The sequence below is a fragment of the Phyllobates terribilis genome, unplaced genomic scaffold, assembly GCF_046119375.1.
Source record: "Phyllobates terribilis strain yellow unplaced genomic scaffold, ASM4611937v1 Scaffold_9__5_contigs__length_417890890, whole genome shotgun sequence".
NCBI classification, from domain to species: domain Eukaryota; kingdom Metazoa; phylum Chordata; class Amphibia; order Anura; family Dendrobatidae; genus Phyllobates; species Phyllobates terribilis.
In genome coordinates, this window is record NW_027362769.1 from 377,889,216 (window position 1) to 377,916,828 (window position 27,613).

At 57.0% G+C, this 27,613-nt stretch overlaps 1 protein-coding gene across 1 annotated transcript in view; it reads left to right on the forward strand.

Moving 5' to 3' along the window:
* The window catches only part of LOC141161415 (uncharacterized), a 160,648-nt gene that overhangs the window by 88,231 nt on the left and 44,804 nt on the right, over positions 1 to 27,613 (forward strand). Inside the window, 11 exon segments of the mRNA XM_073646225.1 lie at positions 5,051 to 5,136; positions 7,173 to 7,434; positions 9,185 to 9,451; positions 10,104 to 10,300; positions 10,805 to 11,299; positions 12,399 to 12,843; positions 14,726 to 15,423; positions 15,509 to 15,572; positions 20,173 to 20,934; positions 21,685 to 22,311; positions 26,660 to 26,763. Coding sequence (XP_073502326.1) covers positions 5,051 to 5,136; positions 7,173 to 7,434; positions 9,185 to 9,451; positions 10,104 to 10,300; positions 10,805 to 11,299; positions 12,399 to 12,843; positions 14,726 to 15,423; positions 15,509 to 15,572; positions 20,173 to 20,934; positions 21,685 to 22,311; positions 26,660 to 26,763 — 4,007 coding nt within the window.

The window sequence follows — 27,613 nt, forward strand, 5'->3', positions numbered from 1 at the left end:
GACTCAGCAGACAACACCGACTCAGCAGACAACACCGACTCAGCAGACAACACCGACTCAGCAGACAATACCGACTTCACTGACTCCGCAGACAACACCGACTCCACTGACTCCGCAGACAACACTGACTCTGCAGACTCCACTGACTCCGCAGACAACACCGACTCCACTGACTCCGCAGACAACACTGACTCCGCAGACTCCACCTACTTCACTGACTCCACAGACTCCACCGACTCCACAGACTCCACCGACTCCACTGCCTCCGCAGACAACACCGACTCCACTGACTACACAGACAACACCGACTCCACTGACTCTGCAGACAACACCGACTCCACTGACTCCGCAGACAACACCGACTCCGCAGACAACACTGACTCCGCAGACAACACCGACTCCACTGACTCCGCAGACAACACCGACTCCACTAACTCCGCAGACAACACCGACTCCGCAGACAACACCGATTCAGCAGACAACACCGACTCCGCAGACAACACCGACTACCCAGACAACACCGACTCCACTGACTCTGCAGACAACACTGACTCCACTGACTCCGCAGACAACACTGACTCCGCAGACTCCACCTACTTCACTGACTCCACAGACTCCACCGACTCCACAGACTCCACCGACTCCACTGCCTCCGCAGACAACACCGACTCCACTGACTACACAGACAACACCGACTCCACTGACTCTGCAGACAACACCGACTCCACTGACTCCGCAGACAACACCGACTCCGCACACAACACTGACTCCGCAGACAACACCGACTCCACTGACTCCGCAGACAACACCGACTCCACTAACTCCGCAGACAACACCGACTCCGCAGACAACACCGATTCAGCAGACAACACCGACTCCGCAGACAACACCGACTCCCCAGACAACACCGACTCCACTGACTCTGCAGACAACACCGACTCCACTGACTCCGCAGACAACAACGACTCCGCAGACCACACCGACTCCGCAGACTCCACCGACTCAGCAGACTCCACGAACTCAGCAGAGTCCACTGACTCCACTGACTCCGCAGACAACACAGACTCCACTGACTCCACCGACTCCACTGACTCCGCAGGCAACACCGACTCCACTGACTCCGCAGACTCCACCGACTCCGCAGACAACATCGACTTCCCAGACTTCACAGACTCCACCGATTCAGCAGACTCCACCGACTCAGCAGACAACACCGACTCAACAGACAACACCGACTCAGCAGACAACACTGACTCAGCAGACAACACCGACTCCACAGACTTCACCGACTCCACTGACTCCGCAGACAACACTGACTCCACTGACTCCACAGACAACACCGACTCCGCAGACAACACTGACTCCGCAGACTCCACTGACTCCACAGACTCCACTGACTCCGCAGACAACACCGACTCCACTGACTCCGCAGACAACACCGACTCCGCAGACTTCACCTACTTCACTCACTCCGCAGACTCCACCGACTCCACAGACTCCACAGACTCCACAGACTCCAACGACTCCGCAGACAACACCGACTCCACTGACTCCGCAGAAAACACCAACTCAGCAGACAACACCGACTCAGCAGACAACACCGACTCCGCAGACAACACCGACTCTGCAGACAACACCGACTCTGCAGACAACACCGGCTCCGCAGACAACACCGACTCAGCAGACAACACCGACTCAAAAGACAACAGAGACTCAAAAGACAACACGGATTCAGGAGACAACACCGACTCAGCAGACAACACCAACTCCGCAGACAACACCGACTCTGCAGACTCCACTGACTCCGCAGACAACACCGACTCCACTGACTCCGCAGACTCCACCGACTCCACAGACACAACAGACTCCACCGACTCCGCAGACAACACCGACTCCACTGACTCCGCAGACAACACCGACTCCACTGACTCCGCAGACAATACTGACTCCGCAGACAACACCTACTCCGCAGACAACACCAACTCCACAGACTCCACCGTCTCCGCAGACAACACCGACTCCGCAGACAACACCGACTCCGCAGACAACACCGACTCCGCAGACAACACCGACTCAACAGACAACACCGACTCAGCAGACAACACCAACTCAGCAGACAACACCGACTCAAAAGACAACACCGACTCAAAATACAACACCGACTCAGCAGACCACACCGACTCAGCAGACAACACAGACTCAGCAGACAACACCGACTCCACTGACTCCGCAGACTCCACCGACTCCGCAGACAACACCGACTCAGCAGACAACACCGACTCAGCAGACAACACCGACTCAGCAGACAACACCGACTTCACTGACTCCGCAGACAACACCGACTCCACTGACTCCGCAGACAACACCGAATCCGCAGACAACACTGACTCCGCAGACTCCATTGACTCCGCAGACTCCACTGACTCCGCAGACAACACCGACTCCACTGACTCCGCAGACAACACTGACTCCGCAGACTCCACCTACTTCACTGACTCCACAGACTCCACCGACTCCACAGACTCCACTGACTCCACTGCCTCCGCAGACAACACCGACTCCACTGACTCTGCAGACAACACCGACTCAACTGACTCTGCAGACAACACCGACTCCACTGACTCCACAGACAACACCGACTCCGCAGACATCACTGACTCCGCAGACAACACCGACTCCACTGACTCCGCAGACAACACCGACTCCACTGACTCCGCAGACAACACTGACTCCACTAAATCCGCAGACAACACCGACTCCGCAAACAACACCGATTCCGCAGACAACACTGACTCCGCAGACAACACCGACTCCCCAGACAACACGGACTCCACTGACTCCGCAGACAACACCGACTCCGCAGACCACACCGACTCCGCAGACAACACCGACTCCGCAGACTCCACCAACTCAGCAGAGTCCACTGACTCCACCGACTCCACCGACTCCACTGACTCCGCAGACAACACAGACTCCACTGACTCCACTGACTCCACCGACTCCACTGACTCCGCAGGCAACACCGACTCCACTGACTCCGCAGACTCCACCGACTCCGCAGACAACACCGACTCCACAGACTCCACAGACTCCACCGACTCAGCAGACTCCACCGACTCAGCAGACAACACTCACTCAACAGACAACACCGACTCAGCAGACAACACTGACTCAGCAGACAACACCGACTCCACAGACTTCACCGACTGCACTGACTCCGCAGACAACACCAACTCCACAGACTCCACCGTCTCCGCAGACAACACCGACTCCGCAGACAACACCGACTCCGCAGACAACACCGACTCCGCAGACAACACCGACTCAACAGACAACACCGACTCAGCAGACAACACCAACTCAGCAGACAACACCGACTCAAAAGACAACACCGACTCAAAATACAACACCGACTCAGCAGACCACACCGACTCAGCAGACAACACAGACTCAGCAGACAACACCGACTCCACTGACTCCGCAGACTCCACCGACTCCGCAGACAACACCGACTCAGCAGACAACACCGACTCAGCAGACAACACCGACTCAGCAGACAACACCGACTTCACTGACTCCGCAGACAACACCGACTCCACTGACTCCGCAGACAACACCGAATCCGCAGACAACACTGACTCCGCAGACTCCATTGACTCCGCAGACTCCACTGACTCCGCAGACAACACCGACTCCACTGACTCCGCAGACAACACTGACTCCGCAGACTCCACCTACTTCACTGACTCCACAGACTCCACCGACTCCACAGACTCCACTGACTCCACTGCCTCCGCAGACAACACCGACTCCACTGACTCTGCAGACAACACCGACTCAACTGACTCTGCAGACAACACCGACTCCACTGACTCCACAGACAACACCGACTCCGCAGACATCACTGACTCCGCAGACAACACCGACTCCACTGACTCCGCAGACAACACCGACTCCACTGACTCCGCAGACAACACTGACTCCACTAACTCCGCAGACAACACCGACTCCGCAAACAACACCGATTCCGCAGACAACACTGACTCCGCAGACAACACCGACTCCCCAGACAACACGGACTCCACTGACTCCGCAGACAACACCGACTCCGCAGACCACACCGACTCCGCAGACAACACCGACTCCGCAGACTCCACCAACTCAGCAGAGTCCACTGACTCCACCGACTCCACCGACTCCACTGACTCCGCAGACAACACAGACTCCACTGACTCCACTGACTCCACCGACTCCACTGACTCCGCAGGCAACACCGACTCCACTGACTCCGCAGACTCCACCGACTCCGCAGACAACACCGACTCCACAGACTCCACAGACTCCACCGACTCAGCAGACTCCACCGACTCAGCAGACAACACCCACTCAACAGACAACACCGACTCAGCAGACAACACTGACTCAGCAGACAACACCGACTCCACAGACTTCACCGACTGCACTGACTCCGCAGACAACACCGACTCCACTGACTCCACAGACAACACCGACTCCGCAGACAACACTGACTCCGCAGACTCCACCTACTTCACTGACTCCGCAGTCTCCACCGACTCCACCGACTCCACAGACTCCAATGACTCCGCAGACAACACCGACTCCACTGACTCCGCAGAAAACACCAACTCAGCAGACAACACCGACTCAGCAGACAACACCGACTCAGCAGACAACACCGACTCCGTAGACAACACCGGCTCCGCAGACAACACCGACTACGCAGACAACACCGACTCCGCAGACAACACTGACTCTTCACACTCCACTGACTCCGCAGACAACACCGACTCCACAGACTCCACTGACTCCGCAGACAACACCGACTCCACTGACTCCGCAGACAACACCGACTCCGCAGACAACACCGACTCCGCAGACAACAACTACTCCGCAGACAACACCTACTCCGCAGACTCCACCGACTACGCAGACTCCACCAACTCAGCAGGCAACACCGACTCCACTGACTCCGCAGACACCACCGACTCCGCAGACACCACCGACTCCGCAGACAACACCGACTCCGCAGACTCCACCGACTCAGCAGACTCCACCGATTCAGCAGACTCCACCGGCTCAGCAGACTCCACCGGCTCAGCAGACTCCACCGACTCCATCCACTCCACTGTCTCCGCAGACAACACTAACTCCACTGACTCAGCAGACTCCACCGACTCAGCAGACTACAGGGACTCAGCAGACTACACCGACTCAGCAGACTACACCGACTCAGCAGACAGCACCGACTCAGCAGACAACACCGACTCAGCAGACAAAACCGACTCCGCAGGCAACACCGACTCCGCAGACAACACCGACTCCGCAGACAACACCGACTCCGCAGACACCGACTCAGCAGACAACACCGACTCCACTGACTCCGCAGACTCCACTGACTCCACCGACTTCACTGACTCCGCAGACTCCACCGACAACACCGACTCCACTGACTCCGCAGACAACACAGACTCCGCAGACTCCACCTACTCCACTGACTCCGCAGACTCCACTGACTCCACCGACTCCACAGACTCCACCGACTTCGCAGAAAACACCATCTCCACTGACTCCGCAAACAACATCGACTCCGCAAACAACACCGACTCCGCAGACTCCCCCGACTCAGCAGACAACACCGACTAAAAAGACAACACCGACTCAAAAGACAACACCGACTCAGCAGACCACACGGACTCAGCAGACAACACCGACTCAGCAGACAACACCGACTCCACTGACTCCGCAGACTCCACCAACTCAGCAGACCACACCGACTCAGCAGACAACACCGACTCAGCAGACAACACCGACTTCACTGACTCCGCAGACAACACCGACTCCACTGACTCCGCAGACAACACCGAATCCGCAGACAACACTGACTCCGCAGACTCCACTGACTCCGCAGACTCCACTGACTCCGCTGACAACACCGACTCCACTGACTTCGCAGACAACACTGACTCCGCAGACTCCACCTACTTCACTGACTCCACAGACTCCACAGACTCCACTGCCTCCGCAGACAACACCGACTCCACTGACTACACAGACAACACCAACTCCACTGACTCTGCAGACAACACCGACTCCACTGACTCCGCAGAAACACCGACTCCGCAGACAACGCCGACTCCGCAGACTCCACCGACTCCGCAGACTCCGCAGACTCCACCGACTCCGCAGACTCCACCGACTCAGCAGACTCAGCAGACTCAGCAGACTCCACCGACTCAGCAGACTACACTGACTCCACCAACTCCACTGTCTCCGCAGACAACACCGACTCTACTGACTCCGCAAACTACACCGAATCAGCAGACTCCACCGACTCAGCAGACTGCACCGACTCCGCAGACTCCACCGACTCAGCAGACAACACCGACTCAGCAGACAACACCGACTCAGTAGACAACACTGACTCCGCAGACAACACCGACTCAGCAGACAACACAGACTCAGCAGACAACACCGACTCCGCAGACTCCACCGACTCAGCAGACTCCACTGACTCCACCGACTCCATTGACTCCGCAGATAACACCAACTCCACCGACTCCACAGACTCCACCGACTCAGCAGACTCCACCGACTCCACTGACCCCGCAGACTCCATCGACTCAACAGACTCCACCGACTCAGCAGACAACACCGACTCAGCAGACAACACCGACTCAGCAGACAAAACCGACTCAGCAGACAACACCGACTCAAAAGACAACACTGACTTAAAAGACAACACCGACTCAGCAAACCACACCGCCTCAGCACACAACACCGACTCAGCAGACAACACCGACTCCACTGACTCCGCAGACTTCACCAACTCAGCAGACCACACCGACTCAGCAGACAACACCGACTCAGCAGACAACACCGACTTCACTGACTCCGCAGACAACACCGACATTACTGACTCCGCAGACAACACCGAATCCGCAGACAACACCGAATCCGCAGACAACACTGACTCCGCAGACTCCACTGACTCCGCTGACAACACCGACTCCACTGACTTCGCAGACAACACTGACTCCGCAGACTCCACCTACTTCACTGACTCCACAGACTCCACAGACTCCACTGCCTCCGCAGACAACACCGACTCCACTGACTACACAGACAACACCGACTCCATTGACTCCGCAGACAACACCGACTCCACTGACTCCGCAGACAACACCGACTCCGCAGACAACCCCGACTCCGCAGACTCCACCGACTCCGCAGACTCCACCGACTCAGCAGACAACACCGACTCCACTGACTCCGCAGACAACACCGACTCCGCAGACAACACCGACTCCGCAGACTCCACCGACTCCGCAGACTCCACCGACTCCGCAGACTCCACCGACTCAGCAGACTCAGCAGACTCCACCGACTCAGCAGACTCCACCGACTCAGCAGACTACACTGACTCCACCAACTCCACTGTCTCCGCAGACAACACCGACTCTACTGACTCCGCAGACTACACCGAATCAGCAGACTCCACCGACTCAGCAGACTACACCGACTCCGCAGACTCCACCGACTCAGCAGACAACACCGACTCAGCAGAAAACACCGACTCAGCAGACAACACTGACTCCGCAGACAACACCGACTCAGCAGACAACACAGACTCAGCAGACAACACCGACTTCGCAGACAACACCGACTCAGCAGACAGCACCGACTCCGCAGATAAACACCGACTCAGCAGACAACACCGACTCAGCAGACAACACCGACTCAAAAGACAACACCGACTCAGCAGACAACATCGACTCAGCAGACAAAACCGACTCAGCAGACAACACCGACTCCACTGACTCCGCAGACACCACCGACTCAGCAGACAACACCGACTCAGCAGACAACACCGACTCCACTGACTTCACAGACAACACCGACTCAGCAGACAACACCGACTCCGCAGACAACACCAACTCCGCAGACAACACCGACTCCACTGGCTCCGCAGACTCCACTGACTTAGCAGACTCCACTGACTCAGCAGACAACACCGACTCAGCAGGCAACACAGACTCAGCAGACAACACCGACTCAGCAGACAACACCGACTCAACAGACAACACCGACTCAACAGACAACACCGACTCAGCAGACAACACCGACTCAGCAGACAACACCGACTTCGCAGACAACACTGACTCAGCAGACAACATCGACTCCACTGACTCCGCAGACTCCATCGACTCAACAGACTCCACGGACTCAGCAGACTCAGCAGACTCCACCGACTCAGCAGACTACACTGACTCCACCAACTCCACTGTCTCCGCAGACAACACCGACTCTACTGACTCCGCAGACTACACCGAATCAGCAGACTCCACCGACTCAGCAGACTGCACCGACTCCGCAGACTCCACCGACTCAGCAGACAACACCGACTCAGCAGACAACACCGACTCAGTAGACAACACTGACTCCGCAGACAACACCGACTCAGCAGACAACACAGACTCAGCAGACAACACCGACTCCGCAGACTCCACCGACTCAGCAGACTCCACTGACTCCACAGACTCCATTGACTCCGCAGATAACACCAACTCCACCGACTCCACAGACTCCACCGACTCAGCAGACTCCACCGACTCCACTGACTCCGCAGACTCCATCGACTCAACAGACTCCACCGACTCAGCAGACAACACCGACTCAGCAGACAACACCGACTCAGCAGACAACACCGACTCAGCAGACAACACCGACTCAAAAGACAACACTGACTTAAAAGACAACACCGACTCAGCAAACCACACCGCCTCAGCACACAACACCGACTCAGCAGACAACACCGACTCCACTGACTCCGCAGACTTCACCAACTCAGCAGACCACACCGACTCAGCAGACAACACCGACTCAGCAGACAACACCGACTTCACTGACTCCGCAGACAACACCGACATTACTGACTCCGCAGACAACACCGAATCCGCAGACAACACCGAATCCGCAGACAACACTGACTCCGCAGACTCCACTGACTCCGCTGACAACACCGACTCCACTGACTTCGCAGACAACACTGACTCCGCAGACTCCACCTACTTCACTGACTCCACAGACTCCACAGACTCCACTGCCTCCGCAGACAACACCGACTCCACTCACTACACAGACAACACCGACTCCATTGACTCCGCAGACAACACCGACTCCACTGACTCCGCAGACAACACCGACTCCGCAGACAACCCCGACTCCGCAGACTCCACCGACTCCGCAGACTCCACCGACTCAGCAGACAACACCGACTCCACTGACTCCGCAGACAACACCGACTCCGCAGACAACACCGACTCCGCAGACTCCACCGACTCCGCAGACTCCACCGACTCCGCAGACTCCACCGACTCAGCAGACTCAGCAGACTCCACCGACTCAGCAGACTCCACCGACTCAGCAGACTACACTGACTCCACCAACTCCACTGTCTCCGCAGACAACACCGACTCTACTGACTCCGCAGACTACACCGAATCAGCAGACTCCACCGACTCAGCAGACTACACCGACTCCGCAGACTCCACCGACTCAGCAGACAACACCGACTCAGCAGACAACACCGACTCAGCAGACAACACTGACTCCGCAGACAACACCGACTCAGCAGACAACACAGACTCAGCAGACAACACCGACTTCGCAGACAACACCGACTCAGCAGACAGCACCGACTCCGCAGATAAACACCGACTCAGCAGACAACACCGACTCAGCAGACAACACCGACTCAAAAGACAACACCGACTCAGCAGACAACATCGACTCAGCAGACAAAACCGACTCAGCAGACAACACCGACTCCACTGACTCCGCAGACACCACCGACTCAGCAGACAACACCGACTCAGCAGACAACACCGACTCCACTGACTTCACAGACAACACCGACTCAGCAGACAACACCGACTCCGCAGACAACACCAACTCCGCAGACAACACCGACTCCACTGGCTCCGCAGACTCCACTGACTTAGCAGACTCCACTGACTCAGCAGACAACACCGACTCAGCAGACAACACCGACTCAGCAGACAACACCGACTCAGTAGACAACACTGACTCCGCAGACAACACCGACTCAGCAGACAACACAGACTCAGCAGACAACACCGACTCCGCAGACTCCACCGACTCAGCAGACTCCACTGACTCCACCGACTCCATTGACTCCGCAGATAACACCAACTCCACCGACTCCACAGACTCCACCGACTCAGCAGACTCCACCGACTCCACTGACTCCGCAGACTCCATCGACTCAACAGACTCCACCGACTCAGCAGACAACACCGACTCAGCAGACAACACCGACTCAGCAGACAACACCGACTCAGCAGACAACACCGACTCAAAAGACAACACTGACTTAAAAGACAACACCGACTCAGCAAACCACACCGCCTCAGCACACAACACCGACTCAGCAGACAACACCGACTCCACTGACTCCGCAGACTTCACCAACTCAGCAGACCACACCGACTCAGCAGACAACACCGACTCAGCAGACAACACCGACTTCACTGACTCCGCAGACAACACCGACATTACTGACTCCGCAGACAACACCGAATCCGCAGACAACACCGAATCCGCAGACAACACTGACTCCGCAGACTCCACTGACTCCGCTGACAACACCGACTCCACTGACTTCGCAGACAACACTGACTCCGCAGACTCCACCTACTTCACTGACTCCACAGACTCCACAGACTCCACTGCCTCCGCAGACAACACCGACTCCACTGACTACACAGACAACACCGACTCCACTGACTCCGCAGACAACACCGACTCCACTGACTCCGCAGACAACACCGACTCCGCAGACAACCCCGACTCCGCAGACTCCACCGACTCCGCAGACTCCACCGACTCAGCAGACAACACCGACTCCACTGACTCCGCAGACAACACCGACTCCGCAGACAACACCGACTCCGCAGACTCCACCGACTCCGCAGACTCCACCGACTCCGCAGACTCCACCGACTCAGCAGACTCAGCAGACTCCACCGACTCAGCAGACTCCACCGACTCAGCAGACTACACTGACTCCACCAACTCCACTGTCTCCGCAGACAACACCGACTCTACTGACTCCGCAGACTACACCGAATCAGCAGACTCCACCGACTCAGCAGACTACACCGACTCCGCAGACTCCACCGACTCAGCAGACAACACCGACTCAGCAGACAACATCGACTCAGCAGACAACACTGACTCCGCAGACAACACCGACTCAGCAGACAACACAGACTCAGCAGACAACACCGACTTCGCAGACAACACCGACTCAGCAGACAGCACCGACTCCGCAGATAAACACCGACTCAGCAGACAACACCGACTCAGCAGACAACACCGACTCAAAAGACAACACCGACTCAGCAGACAACATCGACTCAGCAGACAAAACCGACTCAGCAGACAACACCGACTCCACTGACTCCGCAGACACCACCGACTCAGCAGACAACACCGACTCCACTGACTTCACAGACAACACCGACTCAGCAGACAACACCGACTCCGCAGACAACACCGACTCCGCAGACAACACCGACTCCACTGGCTCCGCAGACTCCACTGACTTAGCAGACTCCACTGACTCAGCAGACAACACCGACTCAGCAGGCAACACAGACTCAGCAGACAACACCGACTCAGCAGACAACACCGACTCAACAGACAACACCGACTCAACAGACAACACCGACTCAGCAGACAACACCGACTCAGCAGACAACACCGACTTCGCAGACAACACTGACTCAGCAGACAACATCGACTCCACTGACTCCGCAGACTCCATCGACTCAACAGACTCCACCGACTCAGCAGACAACACCGACTCAGCAGACAACATCGACTCAAAGGTCAACACCGACTCAGCAGACAACACCGACTCAGCAGACAACACCGACTCAGCAGACAACACCGACTCAGCAGACAACACCGACTCCACTGACTCCGCAGACAACACCGACTCCACTGACTCCGCAGACATCACCCACTCCACCGACTCAGCAGACTCCACCGACTCAGCAGACTCCACTGACTCAGCAGACTCCACTGACTCCACCGACTCCACTGACTCCGCAGAGAACACCGACTCCACTGACTCCGCAGACTCCACCGACTCAGCAGACTCCACCGACTCAGCAGACTCCACCGACTCAGCAGACTACACCGACTCAGCAGACAACACCGACTCAGCAGACAACACCGACTCAGCAGACAACATCGACTCAGCAGACAACATCGACTCAGCAGACAACACCGACTCAGCAGACAAAACCGACTCAAAAGACAACACCGACTCAGCAGACAACACTGACTCAGTAGACAACACCGACTCAGCAGACAACACCGACTCCACTGACTCCGCAGACTCCACTGACTCAGCAGACTCCACTGACTCCACCGACTCCACCAACTCCACCGACTCCACTGACTCCACAGACAACACCGACTCCACTGACTCCGCAGACTCCACCGACTCAGCAGACTCCACCGACTCCACTGACTTCACCGACTTCACCGACTTCACTGACTCCGCAGACAACACTGACTCCACCGACTCCGCAGACAACACCGACTCCGCAGACTCCACTGACTCCGCAGACTCCACTGACTCCGCAGACAACACCGACTCCACTGACTCCGCAGACAACACCGACTCCGCAGACTCCTACTTCACTGACTCCGCAGACTCCACCGACTCAGCAGACTCCACCGACTCCACTGACTCCGCAGACAACACCGACTCCACTGACTCCGCAGACTGCACCGACTCCACCGACTTAGCAGACTACATCGAATCAGCAGACAACACCAACTCAAAAGACAACACCGACTCCGCAGACTGCACCTTGTTCACTGATTCCACAGACTCCACTGACTCCACAGACACCACAGACTCCACCGACTCTGCAGACAACACCGACTCCACTGACTCCGCAGACAACACCGACTCCACTGACTCCGCAGACAACACCGACTCCACTGACTCAGCAGACAACACCGACTCCACTGACTCAGCAGACAACACCGACTCCGCAGACAACACAGACTCCACAGACACCACAGACTCCACCGACTCCGCAGACAACACCGACTCCGCAGACAACACCGACTCCACTGACTCCGCAGACAACACCGACTCCGCAGACAACACCGACTCCGCAGACTACACCGACTCCGCAGACAACACCGACTCCACCAACTCAGCAGACACCGACTCAGCAGACAACACCGACTTCACTGACTCCGCAGACAACACCGACTCCACTGACTCCGCAGACTACACCGACTCCGCAGACAACACTGACTCCGCAGACTCCACTGACTCCGCAGACAACACCGACTCCACTGATTCCGCAGACAACACTGCCTCCGCAGACAACACCGACTCCACTGACTACACAAACAACACCGACTCCACTGACTCCGCAGACAACACCGACTCCACTGACTCCGCAGACAACACCGACTCCGCAGACAACACCGACTCCGCAGACTCCACAGACTCCACCGACTCCGCAGACTCTACCGACTCAGCAGACTCCACCGACTCAGCAGACTCCACTGACTCCACCAACTCCACTGTCTCCGCAGACAATACCTACTCCACTGTCTCTGCAGACTGCTCCGAATCAGCAGACTCCACCGACTCAGCAGACTACACCGACTCAGCAGACAACACCGACTCCGCAGACAACACCGACTCTACTGACTCCGCAGACTACACCGAATCAGCAGACTCCACCGACTCAGCAGACTACACCGACTCCGCAGACTCCACCGACTCAGCAGACAACACCGACTCAGCAGACAACATCGACTCAGCAGACAACACTGACTCCGCAGACAACACCGACTCAGCAGACAACACAGACTCAGCAGACAACACCGACTTCGCAGACAACACCGACTCAGCAGACAGCACCGACTCCGCAGATAAACACCGACTCAGCAGACAACACCGACTCAGCAGACAACACCGACTCAAAAGACAACACCGACTCAGCAGACAACATCGACTCAGCAGACAAAACCGACTCAGCAGACAACACCGACTCCACTGACTCCGCAGACACCACCGACTCAGCAGACAACACCGACTCCACTGACTTCACAGACAACACCGACTCAGCAGACAACACCGACTCCGCGGACAACACCGACTCCGCAGACAACACCGACTCCACTGGCTCCGCAGACTCCACTGACTTAGCAGACTCCACTGACTCAGCAGACAACACCGACTCAGCAGGCAACACAGACTCAGCAGACAACACCGACTCAGCAGACAACACCGACTCAACAGACAACACCGACTCAACAGACAACACCGACTCAGCAGACAACACCGACTCAGCAGACAACACCGACTTCGCAGACAACACTGACTCAGCAGACAACATCGACTCCACTGACTCCGCAGACTCCATCGACTCAACAGACTCCACCGACTCAGCAGACAACACCGACTCAGCAGACAACATCGACTCAAAGGTCAACACCGACTCAGCAGACAACACCGACTCAGCAGACAACACCGACTCAGCAGACAACACCGACTCAGCAGACAACACCGACTCCACTGACTCCGCAGACAACACCGACTCCACTGACTCCGCAGACATCACCCACTCCACCGACTCAGCAGACTCCACCGACTCAGCAGACTCCACTGACTCAGCAGACTCCACTGACTCCACCGACTCCACTGACTCCGCAGAGAACACCGACTCCACTGACTCCGCAGACTCCACCGACTCAGCAGACTCCACCGACTCAGCAGACTCCACCGACTCAGCAGACTACACCGACTCAGCAGACAACACCGACTCAGCAGACAACACCGACTCAGCAGACAACATCGACTCAGCAGACAACATCGACTCAGCAGACAACACCGACTCAGCAGACAAAACCGACTCAAAAGACAACACCGACTCAGCAGACAACACCGACTCAGTAGACAACACCGACTCAGCAGACAACACCGACTCCACTGACTCCGCAGACTCCACTGACTCAGCAGACTCCACTGACTCCACCGACTCCACCAACTCCACCGACTCCACTGACTCCACAGACAACACCGACTCCACTGACTCCGCAGACTCCACCGACTCAGCAGACTCCACCGACTCCACTGACTTCACCGACTTCACCGACTTCACTGACTCCGCAGACAACACTGACTCCACCGACTCCGCAGACAACACCGACTCCGCAGACTCCACTGACTCCGCAGACTCCACTGACTCCGCAGACAACACCGACTCCACTGACTCCGCAGACAACACCGACTCCGCAGACTCCTACTTCACTGACTCCGCAGACTCCACCGACTCAGCAGACTCCACCGACTCCACTGACTCCGCAGACAACACCGACTCCACTGACTCCGCAGACTGCACCGACTCCACCGACTTAGCAGACTACATCGAATCAGCAGACAACACCAACTCAAAAGACAACACCGACTCCGCAGACTGCACCTTGTTCACTGATTCCACAGACTCCACTGACTCCACAGACACCACAGACTCCACCGACTCTGCAGACAACACCGACTCCACTGACTCCGCAGACAACACCGACTCCACTGACTCCGCAGACAACACCGACTCCACTGACTCAGCAGACAACACCGACTCCACTGACTCAGCAGACAACACCGACTCCGCAGACAACACAGACTCCACAGACACCACAGACTCCACCGACTCCGCAGACAACACCGACTCCGCAGACAACACCGACTCCACTGACTCCGCAGACAACACCGACTCCGCAGACAACACCGACTCCGCAGACTACACCGACTCCGCAGACAACACCGACTCCACCAACTCAGCAGACACCGACTCAGCAGACAACACCGACTTCACTGACTCCGCAGACAACACCGACTCCACTGACTCCGCAGACTACACCGACTCCGCAGACAACACTGACTCCGCAGACTCCACTGACTCCGCAGACAACACCGACTCCACTGATTCCGCAGACAACACTGCCTCCGCAGACAACACCGACTCCACTGACTACACAAACAACACCGACTCCACTGACTCCGCAGACAACACCGACTCCACTGACTCCGCAGACAACACCGACTCCGCAGACAACACCGACTCCGCAGACTCCACAGACTCCACCGACTCCGCAGACTCTACCGACTCAGCAGACTCCACCGACTCAGCAGACTCCACTGACTCCACCAACTCCACTGTCTCCGCAGACAATACCTACTCCACTGTCTCTGCAGACTGCTCCGAATCAGCAGACTCCACCGACTCAGCAGACTACACCGACTCAGCAGACAACACCGACTCAGCAGACAATACCGACTCAGCAGACAACACCGACTCCGCAGACAACACCGACTCAGCAGACAACACCGACTCCACTGACTCCGCAGACAACACCGACTCAGCAGACAACACCGACTCAGCAGACAACACTGACTCAGCAGACAACACCGACTCAGCAGACAACACAGACTCCACCGACTCCGCAGACAAACCGACTCCACTGACTCCGCAGACAACACCGACTCCACCGACTCAGCAGACTCCACCGACTCAGCAGACTCCACCGACTCAGCAGACTCCACTGACTCAGCAGACTCCACTGACTTCGCAGAGAACACCGACTCCACTGACTCAGCAGACTCCACCGACTCAGCAGACTCCACCGACTCAGCAGACTACACCAACTCAGCAGACAACACCGACTCAGCAGACAACACCGACTCAGCAGACAACATCGACTCAGCAGACAACACCGACTCAGCTGACAACACCGACTCAAAAGACAACACCGACTCAGCAGACAACACCGACTCAGCAGACAACAACGACTCCGCAGACTCCACCGACTCCGCAGACAATACCGACTCAGCAGACAACACCGACTCAAAAGACAACACCGACTCAGCAGACAACCCCGACTCCACTGACTCCGCAGACTCCACTGACTCCGCAGACTCCACTGACTCAGCAGACTCCACTGACTCCACCGACTCCACTGACTCCGCAGACAGCACCGACACCACTGACTCCGCAGACTCCACCGACTCAGCAGACTCCACCGACTCCACTGACTTCACCGACTTCACTGACTCCGCAGACAACACCGACTCCACCGACTCCGCAGACAACACCGACTTCGCAGACTCCTCCTACTTCACTGACTCCGCAAACTCCACCGACTCAGCAGACTCCACCGACTCCACTGACTCCGCAGACAACACCGACTCCACTGACTCTGCAGACTCCACCGACTCCACCGACTTAGCAGACTACACCGAATTAGTAGACAACACCGACTCAGCAGACAACACCGACTCAGCAGACAACACCGACTCAAAAGACAACACCGACTCAGCAGACAACACCGACTCCACTGACTCCGCAGACTCCACCGACTCAGCAGACAACACCCACTCATCAGACAACACCGCATCAGCAGACAACACCGACTCAAAAGACAACAACGACTCAAAAGACAACACCGACTTAGCAGACAACACCGACTCCGCAGACTCCACTGACTCCGCAGACAACACCGACTCCACTGATTCCGCAGACAACACCGACTCCGCAGACTCCACCTACTTCACTGACTCCACAGACTCCACCGACTCCACAGACTCCACAGACTCCACCGACTCCGCAGACAACACCGACTCCACTGACTCCGCAGACAACACCGACTCCACTGACTCAGCAGACAACACCAACTCCGCAGACAACACCGACTCCGCAGACTCCACAGACTCCACCGACTCCGCAGACAACACCGACTCCACTGACTCCGCAGACAACACCGACTCCACTGACTCCGCAGACAACACCGACTCCACAGACTCCGCAGACAACACCGACTCCACTGACTCCGCAGACTCCACCAACTCAGCAGACTACACCGACTCAGCAGTCTACACCGACTCAGCAGACTACACCGACTCAGTAGACTCCACTGACTCCGCAGACAACACCGACTCCGCAGACAATACTGACTCCGCAGACTCCACTGACTCCACAGACTCCACTGACTCCGCAGACAACACCGAATCCACTGACTCCGCAGACAACACCGACTCCGCAGACTCCACCTACTTCACTGACTCCGCAGACTCCACCGACTCCACAGACTCCACCGACTCCACAGACTCCACCGACTCCACAGTCTCCACAGACTCCACAGTCTCCACAGACTCCACAGACTCCACAGACTCCACCGACTCCACCGACTCCACCGACTCCGCAGACAACACCGACTCCGCAGACAACACCGACTCCACTGACTCCGCAGACAACACCGACTCCACTGACACCGCAGACAACACCGACTCAGCAGACAACACCGACTCAGCAGACAACACCGACTCAGCAGACAACACCGTCTCCGCAGACAACACCGGCTCCGCAGACAACACCGACTCCGCAGACAACACCGACTCCGCAGACAACACTGACTCCGCAGACTCCACCTACTTCACTGACTCCACAGACTCCACCAACTCCACAGACTCCACTGACTCCGCAGACAACACCGACTCCACTGACTCCACAGACAACACCGACTCCACTGACTCCGCAGACAACACCAACTCCACTGACTCCGCAGACAACACCGACTCCGCAGACAACACCGACTCAGCAGACAACACCTACTCCGCAGACTCCACCGACTCCGCAGACTCCACCGACTCAGCAGACAACACCGACTCCACTGACTCCACAGACAACACCGACTCCGCAGACACCACCGACTCCACCGACTCCGTAGACTCCACCGACTCAGCAGACTCCACCGACTCAGCAGACTCCACCGGCTCAGCAGACTCCACCGACTCTACCAACTCCACTGTCTCCGCAGACAACACTGACTCCACTGACTCAGCAGACTCCACCGACTCCGCAGACAACACCGACTCCACTGACTCCGCAGACAACACCGACTCCACTGACTCTGCAGACTCCACCGACTCCACCGACTTAGCAGACTACACCGAATTAGTAGACAACACCGACTCAGCAGACAGCACCGACTCAGCAGACAACACCGACTCAAAAGACAACACCGACTTAGCAGACAACACCGACTCCATTGACTCCGCAGACTCCACCGACTCAGCAGACAACACCGACTCAGCAGACAACACAGACTCAGCAGACAACACCGTCTCCGCAGACAACACCGGCTCCGCAGACAACACCGACTCCGCAGACAACACCGACTCCGCAGACAACACTGACTCCGCAGACTCCACCTACTTCACTGACTCCACAGACTCCACCAACTCCACAGACTCCACTGACTCCGCAGACAACACCAACTCCACTGACTCCACAGACACCGACTCCACTGACTCCGCAGACAACACCGACTCCACTGACTCCGCAGACAACACCGACTCCGCAGACAACACCGACTCAGCAGACAACACCTACTCCGCAGACTCCACCGACTCCGCAGACTCCACCGACTCAGCAGACAACACCGACTCCACTGACTCCACAGACAACACCGACTCCGCAGACACCACCGACTCCACCGACTCCGTAAACTCCACCGACTCAGCAGACTCCACCGACTCAGCAGACTCCACCGGCTCAGCAGACTCCAACGACTCTACCAACTCCACTGTCTCCGCAGACAACACTGACTCCACTGACTCAGCAGACTCCACCGACTCCGCAGACAACACCGACTCCACTGACTCCGCAGACAACACCGACTCCACTGACTCTGCAGACTCCACCGACTCCACCGACTTAGCAGACTACACCGAATTAGTAGACAACACCGACTCAGCAGACAGCACCGACTCAGCAGACAACACCGACTCAAAAGACAACACCGACTCAGCAGACAACACCGACTCCATTGACTCCGCAGACTCCACCGACTCAGCAGACAACACCCACTCATTAGACAATACCGACTCAGCAGACAACACCGACTCAAAAGACAACACCGACTCAAAAGACAACACCGACTCAGCAGACAACACCGACTCAGCAGGCAACACCGACTCCGCAGACTCCACTGACTCCGCAGACAACACCGACTCCACTGATTCCGCAGACAACACCGACTCCACTGACACCACAGACTCCACCGACTCCGCAGACAACACCGACTCCGCAGACAACACCGACTCCACTGACTCCGCAGACAACACCGACTCCACTGACTCCACTGACTCAGCAGACAACACCGACTCCGCAGACAACACCGACTCCGCAGACAACACCGACTCCGCAGACTCCACAGACTCCACTGACTCCGCAGACAACACCGACTCCACTGACTCCGCAGACAACACCGACTCCACTGACTCCGCAGACAACACCGACTCCACTGACTCCGCAGACAACACCGACTCCACTGACTCCGCAGACTCCACCGACTCAGCAGACTACACCGACTCAGCAGACTACACCGACTCAGCAGACTACACCGACTCAGTAGACTCCACTGACTCCGCAGACAACACCGACTCCGCAGACAATACTGACTCCGCAGACTCCACTGACTCCACAGACTCCACTGACTCCGCAGACAACACCGAATCCACTGACTCCGCAGACAACACCGACTCCGCAGACTCCACCTACTTCACTGACTCCGCAGACTCCACCGACTCCGCAGACTCCACCGACTCCACAGACTCCACCGACTCCACAGACTCCACCGACTCCACAGATTCCACAGACTCCACCGACTCCACCGACTCCACAGACTCCACCGACTCCACCGACTCCACAGACTCCACCGACTCCGCAGACAACACCGACTCCGCAGACAACACCGACTCCACTGACTCCGCAGACAACACCGACTCCACTGACACCGCAGACAACACCGATTCAGCAGACAACACCGACTCAGCAGACAACACCGACTCAGCAGACAACACCGTCTCCGCAGACAACACCGACTCCGCAGACAACACTGACTCCGCAGACTCCACCTACTTCACTGACTCCACAGACTCCACCAACTCCACAGACTCCACTGACTCCGCAGACAACACCGACTCCACTGACTCCACAGACAACACCGACTCCACTGACTCCGCAGACAACACCGACTCCGCAGACAACACCGACTCAGCAGACAACACCGACTCCACCGACTTAGCAGACTACACCGAATTAGTAGACAACACCGACTCAGCAGACAGCACCGACTCAGCAGACAACACCGACTCAAAAGACAACACCGACTCAGCAGACAACACCGACTCCATTGACTCCGCAGACTCCACCGACTCAGCAGACAACACCCACTCATCAGACAACACCGACTCAGCAGACAACACCGACTCAAAAGACAACACCGAATCAAAAGACAACACCGACTCAGCAGACAACACCGACTCAGCAGACAACACCGACTCCGCAGACTCCACTGACTCCGCAGACAACACCGACTCCACTGATTCCGCAGACAACACCGACTCCACTGACACCACAGACTCCACCGACTCCGCAGACAACACCGACTCCACTGACTCCGCAGACAACACCGACTCCACTGACTCCGCAGACAACACCGACTCCACTGACTCAGCAGACAACACCGACTCCGCAGACAACACCGACTCCGCAGACAACACCGACTCCGCAGACTCCACAGACTCCACTGACTCCGCAGACAACACCGACTCCACTGACTCCGCAGACAACACCGACTCCACTGACTCCGCAGACAACACCGACTCCACTGACTCCGCAGACAACACCGACTCCACTGACTCCGCAGACTCCACCGACTCAGCAGACTACACCGACTCAGCAGACTACACCGACTCAGCAGACTACACCGACTCAGCAGACTACACCGACTCAGTAGACTCCACTGACTCCGCAGACAACACCGACTCCGCAGACAATACTGACTCCGCAGACTCCACTGACTCCACAGACTCTACTGACTCCGCAGACAACACCGAATCCACTGACTCCGCAGACAACACCGACTCCGCAGACTCCACCTACTTCACTGACTCCGCAGACTCCACTGACTCCGCAGACTCCACCGACTCCACAGACTCCACCGACTCCACAGACTCCACCGACTCCACAGACTCCACAGACTCCACCGACTCCACCGACTCCACAGACTCCACCGACTCCACCGACTCCACAGACTCCACCGACTCCGCAGACAACACCGACTCCGCAGACAACACCGACTCCACTGACTCCGCAGACAACACCGACTCCACTGACACCGCAGACAACACCGATTCAGCAGACAACACCGACTCAGCAGACAACACCGACTCAGCAGACAACACCGTCTCCGCAGACAACACCGACTCCGCAGACAACACTGACTCCGCAGACTCCACCTACTTCACTGACTCCACAGACTCCACCAACTCCACAGACTCCACTGACTCCGCAGACAACACCGACTCCACTGACTCCACAGACAACACCGACTCCACTGACTCCGCAGACAACACCGACTCCGCAGACAACACCGACTCAGCAGACAACACCTACTCCGCAGACTCCACCGACTCCGCAGACTCCACCGACTCAGCAGACAACACCGACTCCACTGACTCCGCAGACAACACCGACTCCGCAGACACCACCGACTCCACCGACTCCGTAGACTCCACCGACTCAGCAGACTCCACCGACTCAGCAGACTCCACCGGCTCAGCAGACTCCACCGACTCTACCAACTCCACTGTCTCCGCAGACAACACTGACTCCACTGACTCAGCAGACTCCACCGACTCCGCAGACTCCACCGACTCAGCAGACTACACCGACTCAGCAGAATACACCGACTCAGCAGTCTACACCGACTTAGCAGACAACACCGACTCCGCAGACAACACCGACTCCACTGACTCCGCAGACAACACCGACTCCACTGACTCAGCAGACAACACCAACTCCGCAGACAACACCGACTCCGCAGACAACACCGACTCCGCAGACAACACCGACTCCACTGACTCCGCAGACAACACCGACTCCACTGAGTCCGCAGACAACACCGACTCCACTGACTCCGCAGACAACACCGACTCCACCGACTCCGCAGACTCCACCGACTCAGCAGACTACACCGACTCAGCAGACTACACCGACTCAGCAGACTACACCGACTCAGCAGACTACACCGACTCAGTAGACTCCACTGACTCTGCAGACAACACCGACTCCGCAGACAATACTGACTCCGCAGACACCACTGACTCCACAGACTCCACTGACTCCGCAGACAACACCGAATCCACTGACTCCGCAGACTCCACCGTCTCTACTGACTCCGCAGACAACACCAACTCCACCGACTCCGCAGACTCCACCGACTCCGCAGACTCCACCGACTCAGCGGACTCCACCGACTCAGCAGACTCCACCGACTCAGCAGACTCCACCGACTCAGCAGACAACACCGACTCAGCAGACAACACCGACTCAGCAGACAACACCGACTCAATAGACAACACAGACTCAATAGACAACACAGACTCAGCAGACAACACCGACTCAGCAGACAACACCGACTCAGCAGACAACACCGACTCAGCAGACAATACCGACTCCACTGACTCCGCAGACTCCACCGACTCAGCAGACAACACCGACTCAGCAGACAACACCGACTCAGCAGACAACACCGACTTCACTGACTCCGCAGACAACACCGACTCCACTGACTCCGCAGACAACACCGACCCCGCAGACAACACTGACTCCGCAGACTACACCGACTCCGCAGACTCCACTGACTCCGCAGACAACACCGACTCCACTGATTCCGCAGACAACACCGACTCCACTGACACCACAGACTCCACCGACTCCGCAGACAACACCGACTCCACTGACTCCGCAGACAACACCGACTCCACTGACTCCGCAGACAACACAGACTCCACTGACTCAGCAGACAACACCGACTCCGCAGACAACACCGACTCCGCAGACAACACCGACTCCGCAGACTCCACAGACTCCACTGACTCCGCAGACAACACCGACTCCACTGACTCCGCAGACAACACCGACTCCACTGACTCCGCAGACAACACCGACTCCACTGACTCCGCAGACAACACCGACTCCACTGACTCAGCAGACAACACCAACTCCGCAGACAACACCGACTCCGCAGACAACACCGACTCCGCAGACAACACCGACTCCACTGACTCCGCAGACAACACCGACTCCACTGAGTCCGCAGACAACACCGACTCCACTTACTCCGCAGACAACACCGACTCCACCGACTCCGCAGACTCCACCGACTCAGCAGACTACACCGACTCAGCAGACTACACCGACTCAGCAGACTACACCGACTCAGCAGACTACACCGACTCAGTAGACTCCACTGACTCTGCAGACAACACCGACTCCGCAGACAATACTGACTCCGCAGACACCACTGACTCCACAGACTCCACTGACTCCGCAGACAACACCGAATCCACTGACTCCGCAGACTCCACCGACTCCACCGTCTCCACTGACTCCGCAGACAACACCAACTCCACCGACTCCGCAGACTCCACCGACTCCGCAGACTCCACCGACTCAGCGGACTCCACCGACTCAGCAGACTCCACCGACTCAGCAGACTCCACCGACTCAGCAGACAACACCGACTCAGCAGACAACACCGACTCAGCAGACAACACCGACTCAATAGACAACACAGACTCAATAGACAACACAGACTCAGCAGACAACACCGACTCAATAGACAACACAGACTCAATAGACAACACAGACTCAGCAGACAACACCGACTCAGCAGACAACACCGACTCAGCAGACAATACCGACTCCACTGACTCCGCAGACTCCACCGACTCAGCAGACAACACCGACTCAGCAGACAACACCGACTCAGCATACAACACCGACTTCACTGACTCCGCAGACAACACCGACTCCACTGACTCCGCAGACAACACCGACCCCGCAGACAACACTGACTCCGCAGACTCCACTGACTCCGCAGACAACACCGACTCCACTGACTCCGCAGACAACACCGACTCCACTGACTCCGCAGACAACACTGACTCCACAGACTCCACCTACTTCACTGACTCCACAGACTCCACCAACTCCACAGACTCCACTGACTCCGCAGACAACACCGACTCCACTGACTACACAGACAACACCGACTTCACTGACTCCGCAGACAACACCGACTCCACTGACTCCGCAGACAACAACGACTCCGCAGACTCCACCGACTCCGCAGACTCCACCGACTCAGCAGACTACACCGACTCAGCAGACTACACCGACTCAGTAGACTCCACTGACTCCGCAGACAACACCGACTCCGCAGACAATACTGACTCCGCAGACACCACTGACTCCACAGACTCCACTGACTCCGCAGACAACACCGAATCCACTGACTCCGCAGACTCCACCGACTCCACCGTCTCCACTGACTCCGCAGACAACACCAACTCCACCGACTCCGCAGACTCCACCGACTCCGCAGACTCCACCGACTCAGCGGACTCCACCGACTCAGCAGACTCCACCGACTCAGCAGACTACACCGACTCAGCAGACAACACCGACTCAGCAGACAACACCGACTCAATAGACAACAGACTCAGCAGACAACACCGACTCAGCAGACAACACCGACTCAGCAGACAATACCGACTCCACTGACTCCGCAGACTCCACCGACTCAGCAGACAACACCGACTCAGCAGACAACACCGACTCAGCAGACAACACCGACTTCACTGACTCCGCAGACAACACCGACTCCACTGACTCCGCAGACAACACCGACCCCGCAGACAACACTGACTCCGCAGACTCCACTGACTCCGCAGACTCCACTGACTCCGCAGACAACACCGACTCCACTGACTCCGCAGACAACACTGACTCCACAGACTCCACCTACTTCACTGACTACACAGACTCCACCAACTCCACAGACTCCACTGACTCCGCAGACAACACCGACTCCACTGACTACACAGACAACACCGACTTCACTGACTCCGCAGACAACACCGACTCCACTGACTCCGCAGACAACAACGACTCCGCAGACTCCACCGACTCCGCAGACTCCACCGACTCAGCAGACTCCACCGACTCAGCAGACTCCACTGATTCCACCAACTCCACTGTCTCCGCAGACAACACCGACTAAACTGACTCCGCAGACTTCACCGACTTAGCAGACTCCACCGACTCAGAAGACTACACCGACTCCGCAGACTCCACCGACTCAGCAGACAACACCGACTCAGCAAACAACACCGACTCAGCAGACATCACCGACTCCACTGACTCCGCAGACAACACCGACTCAGCAGACAACACCGACTCAGCAGACAACACCGACTCAAAAGACAACACCGACTCAGCAGACAACATCGACTCAGCAGACAACACCGACTCAGCAGACAACACCGACTCCACTGAATTCGCAGACTCCACCGACTCAGCAGACAACACCAACTCAGCAGACAGCACCGACTCAGCAGACAACACTGACTCAGCAGACAACACCGACTCCACTGACTCCGCAGACATCACCGACTCAGCAGACAGCACCGACTAAGCAGACAACACCGACTCAGCAGACAACATCGACTCAGCATACAACACCGACTCAAAAGACAACACCGACTCAGCAGACAACACCGACTCAGCATACAACACCGACTCAGCAGAGAACACCGACTCCACTGACTCCGCAGACTCCACCGACTCAGCAGACAACACCGACTCCATAGACAACACCGACTCCGCAGACAACACCGACTCAGAAGACAACACCGACTCCACTGACTCCACAGACAACACCGACTCAGCAGACAACACCGACTCAGCAGACAACACCGACTCAAAAGACAACACCGACTCAGCAGACAACATCGACTCAGCAGACAACACCGACTCAGCAGACAACACCGACTCCACTGACTCTGCAGACTCCACCGACTCAGCAGACAACACTGACTCAGCAGACAACACCGACTCAGCAGACAACACCGACTCCACTGACTCCGCAGACAACACCGACTCCACTTACTCCGCAGACAACACCGACTCCACTGACTCCGCAGACAACACCGACTCCACTGACTCCGCAGACAACAACGACTCCGCAGACAACACCGACTCCGCAGGCTCCACCGACTCAGCAAACTCCACCGACTCAGCAGACTCCACTGACTCAGCAGACTCCACTGACTCCACCGACTCCACTGACTCCGCAGAGAACACCGACTCCACTGTCTCCGCAGACTCCACCGACTCAGCAGACTCCATCGACTCAGCAGACTCCACCGACTCAGCAGACTCCACCGAATCAGGAGACTACACCGACTCAGCAGACTACACCGACTCAGCAGACAACACCGACTCCGCAGACAAAACCGACTCAGCAGACAACATCGACTCAGCAGACAACACCGACTCAAAAGACAACACCGAATCTAAAGACAACACCGACTCAGCAGACAACACCGTCTCAGCAT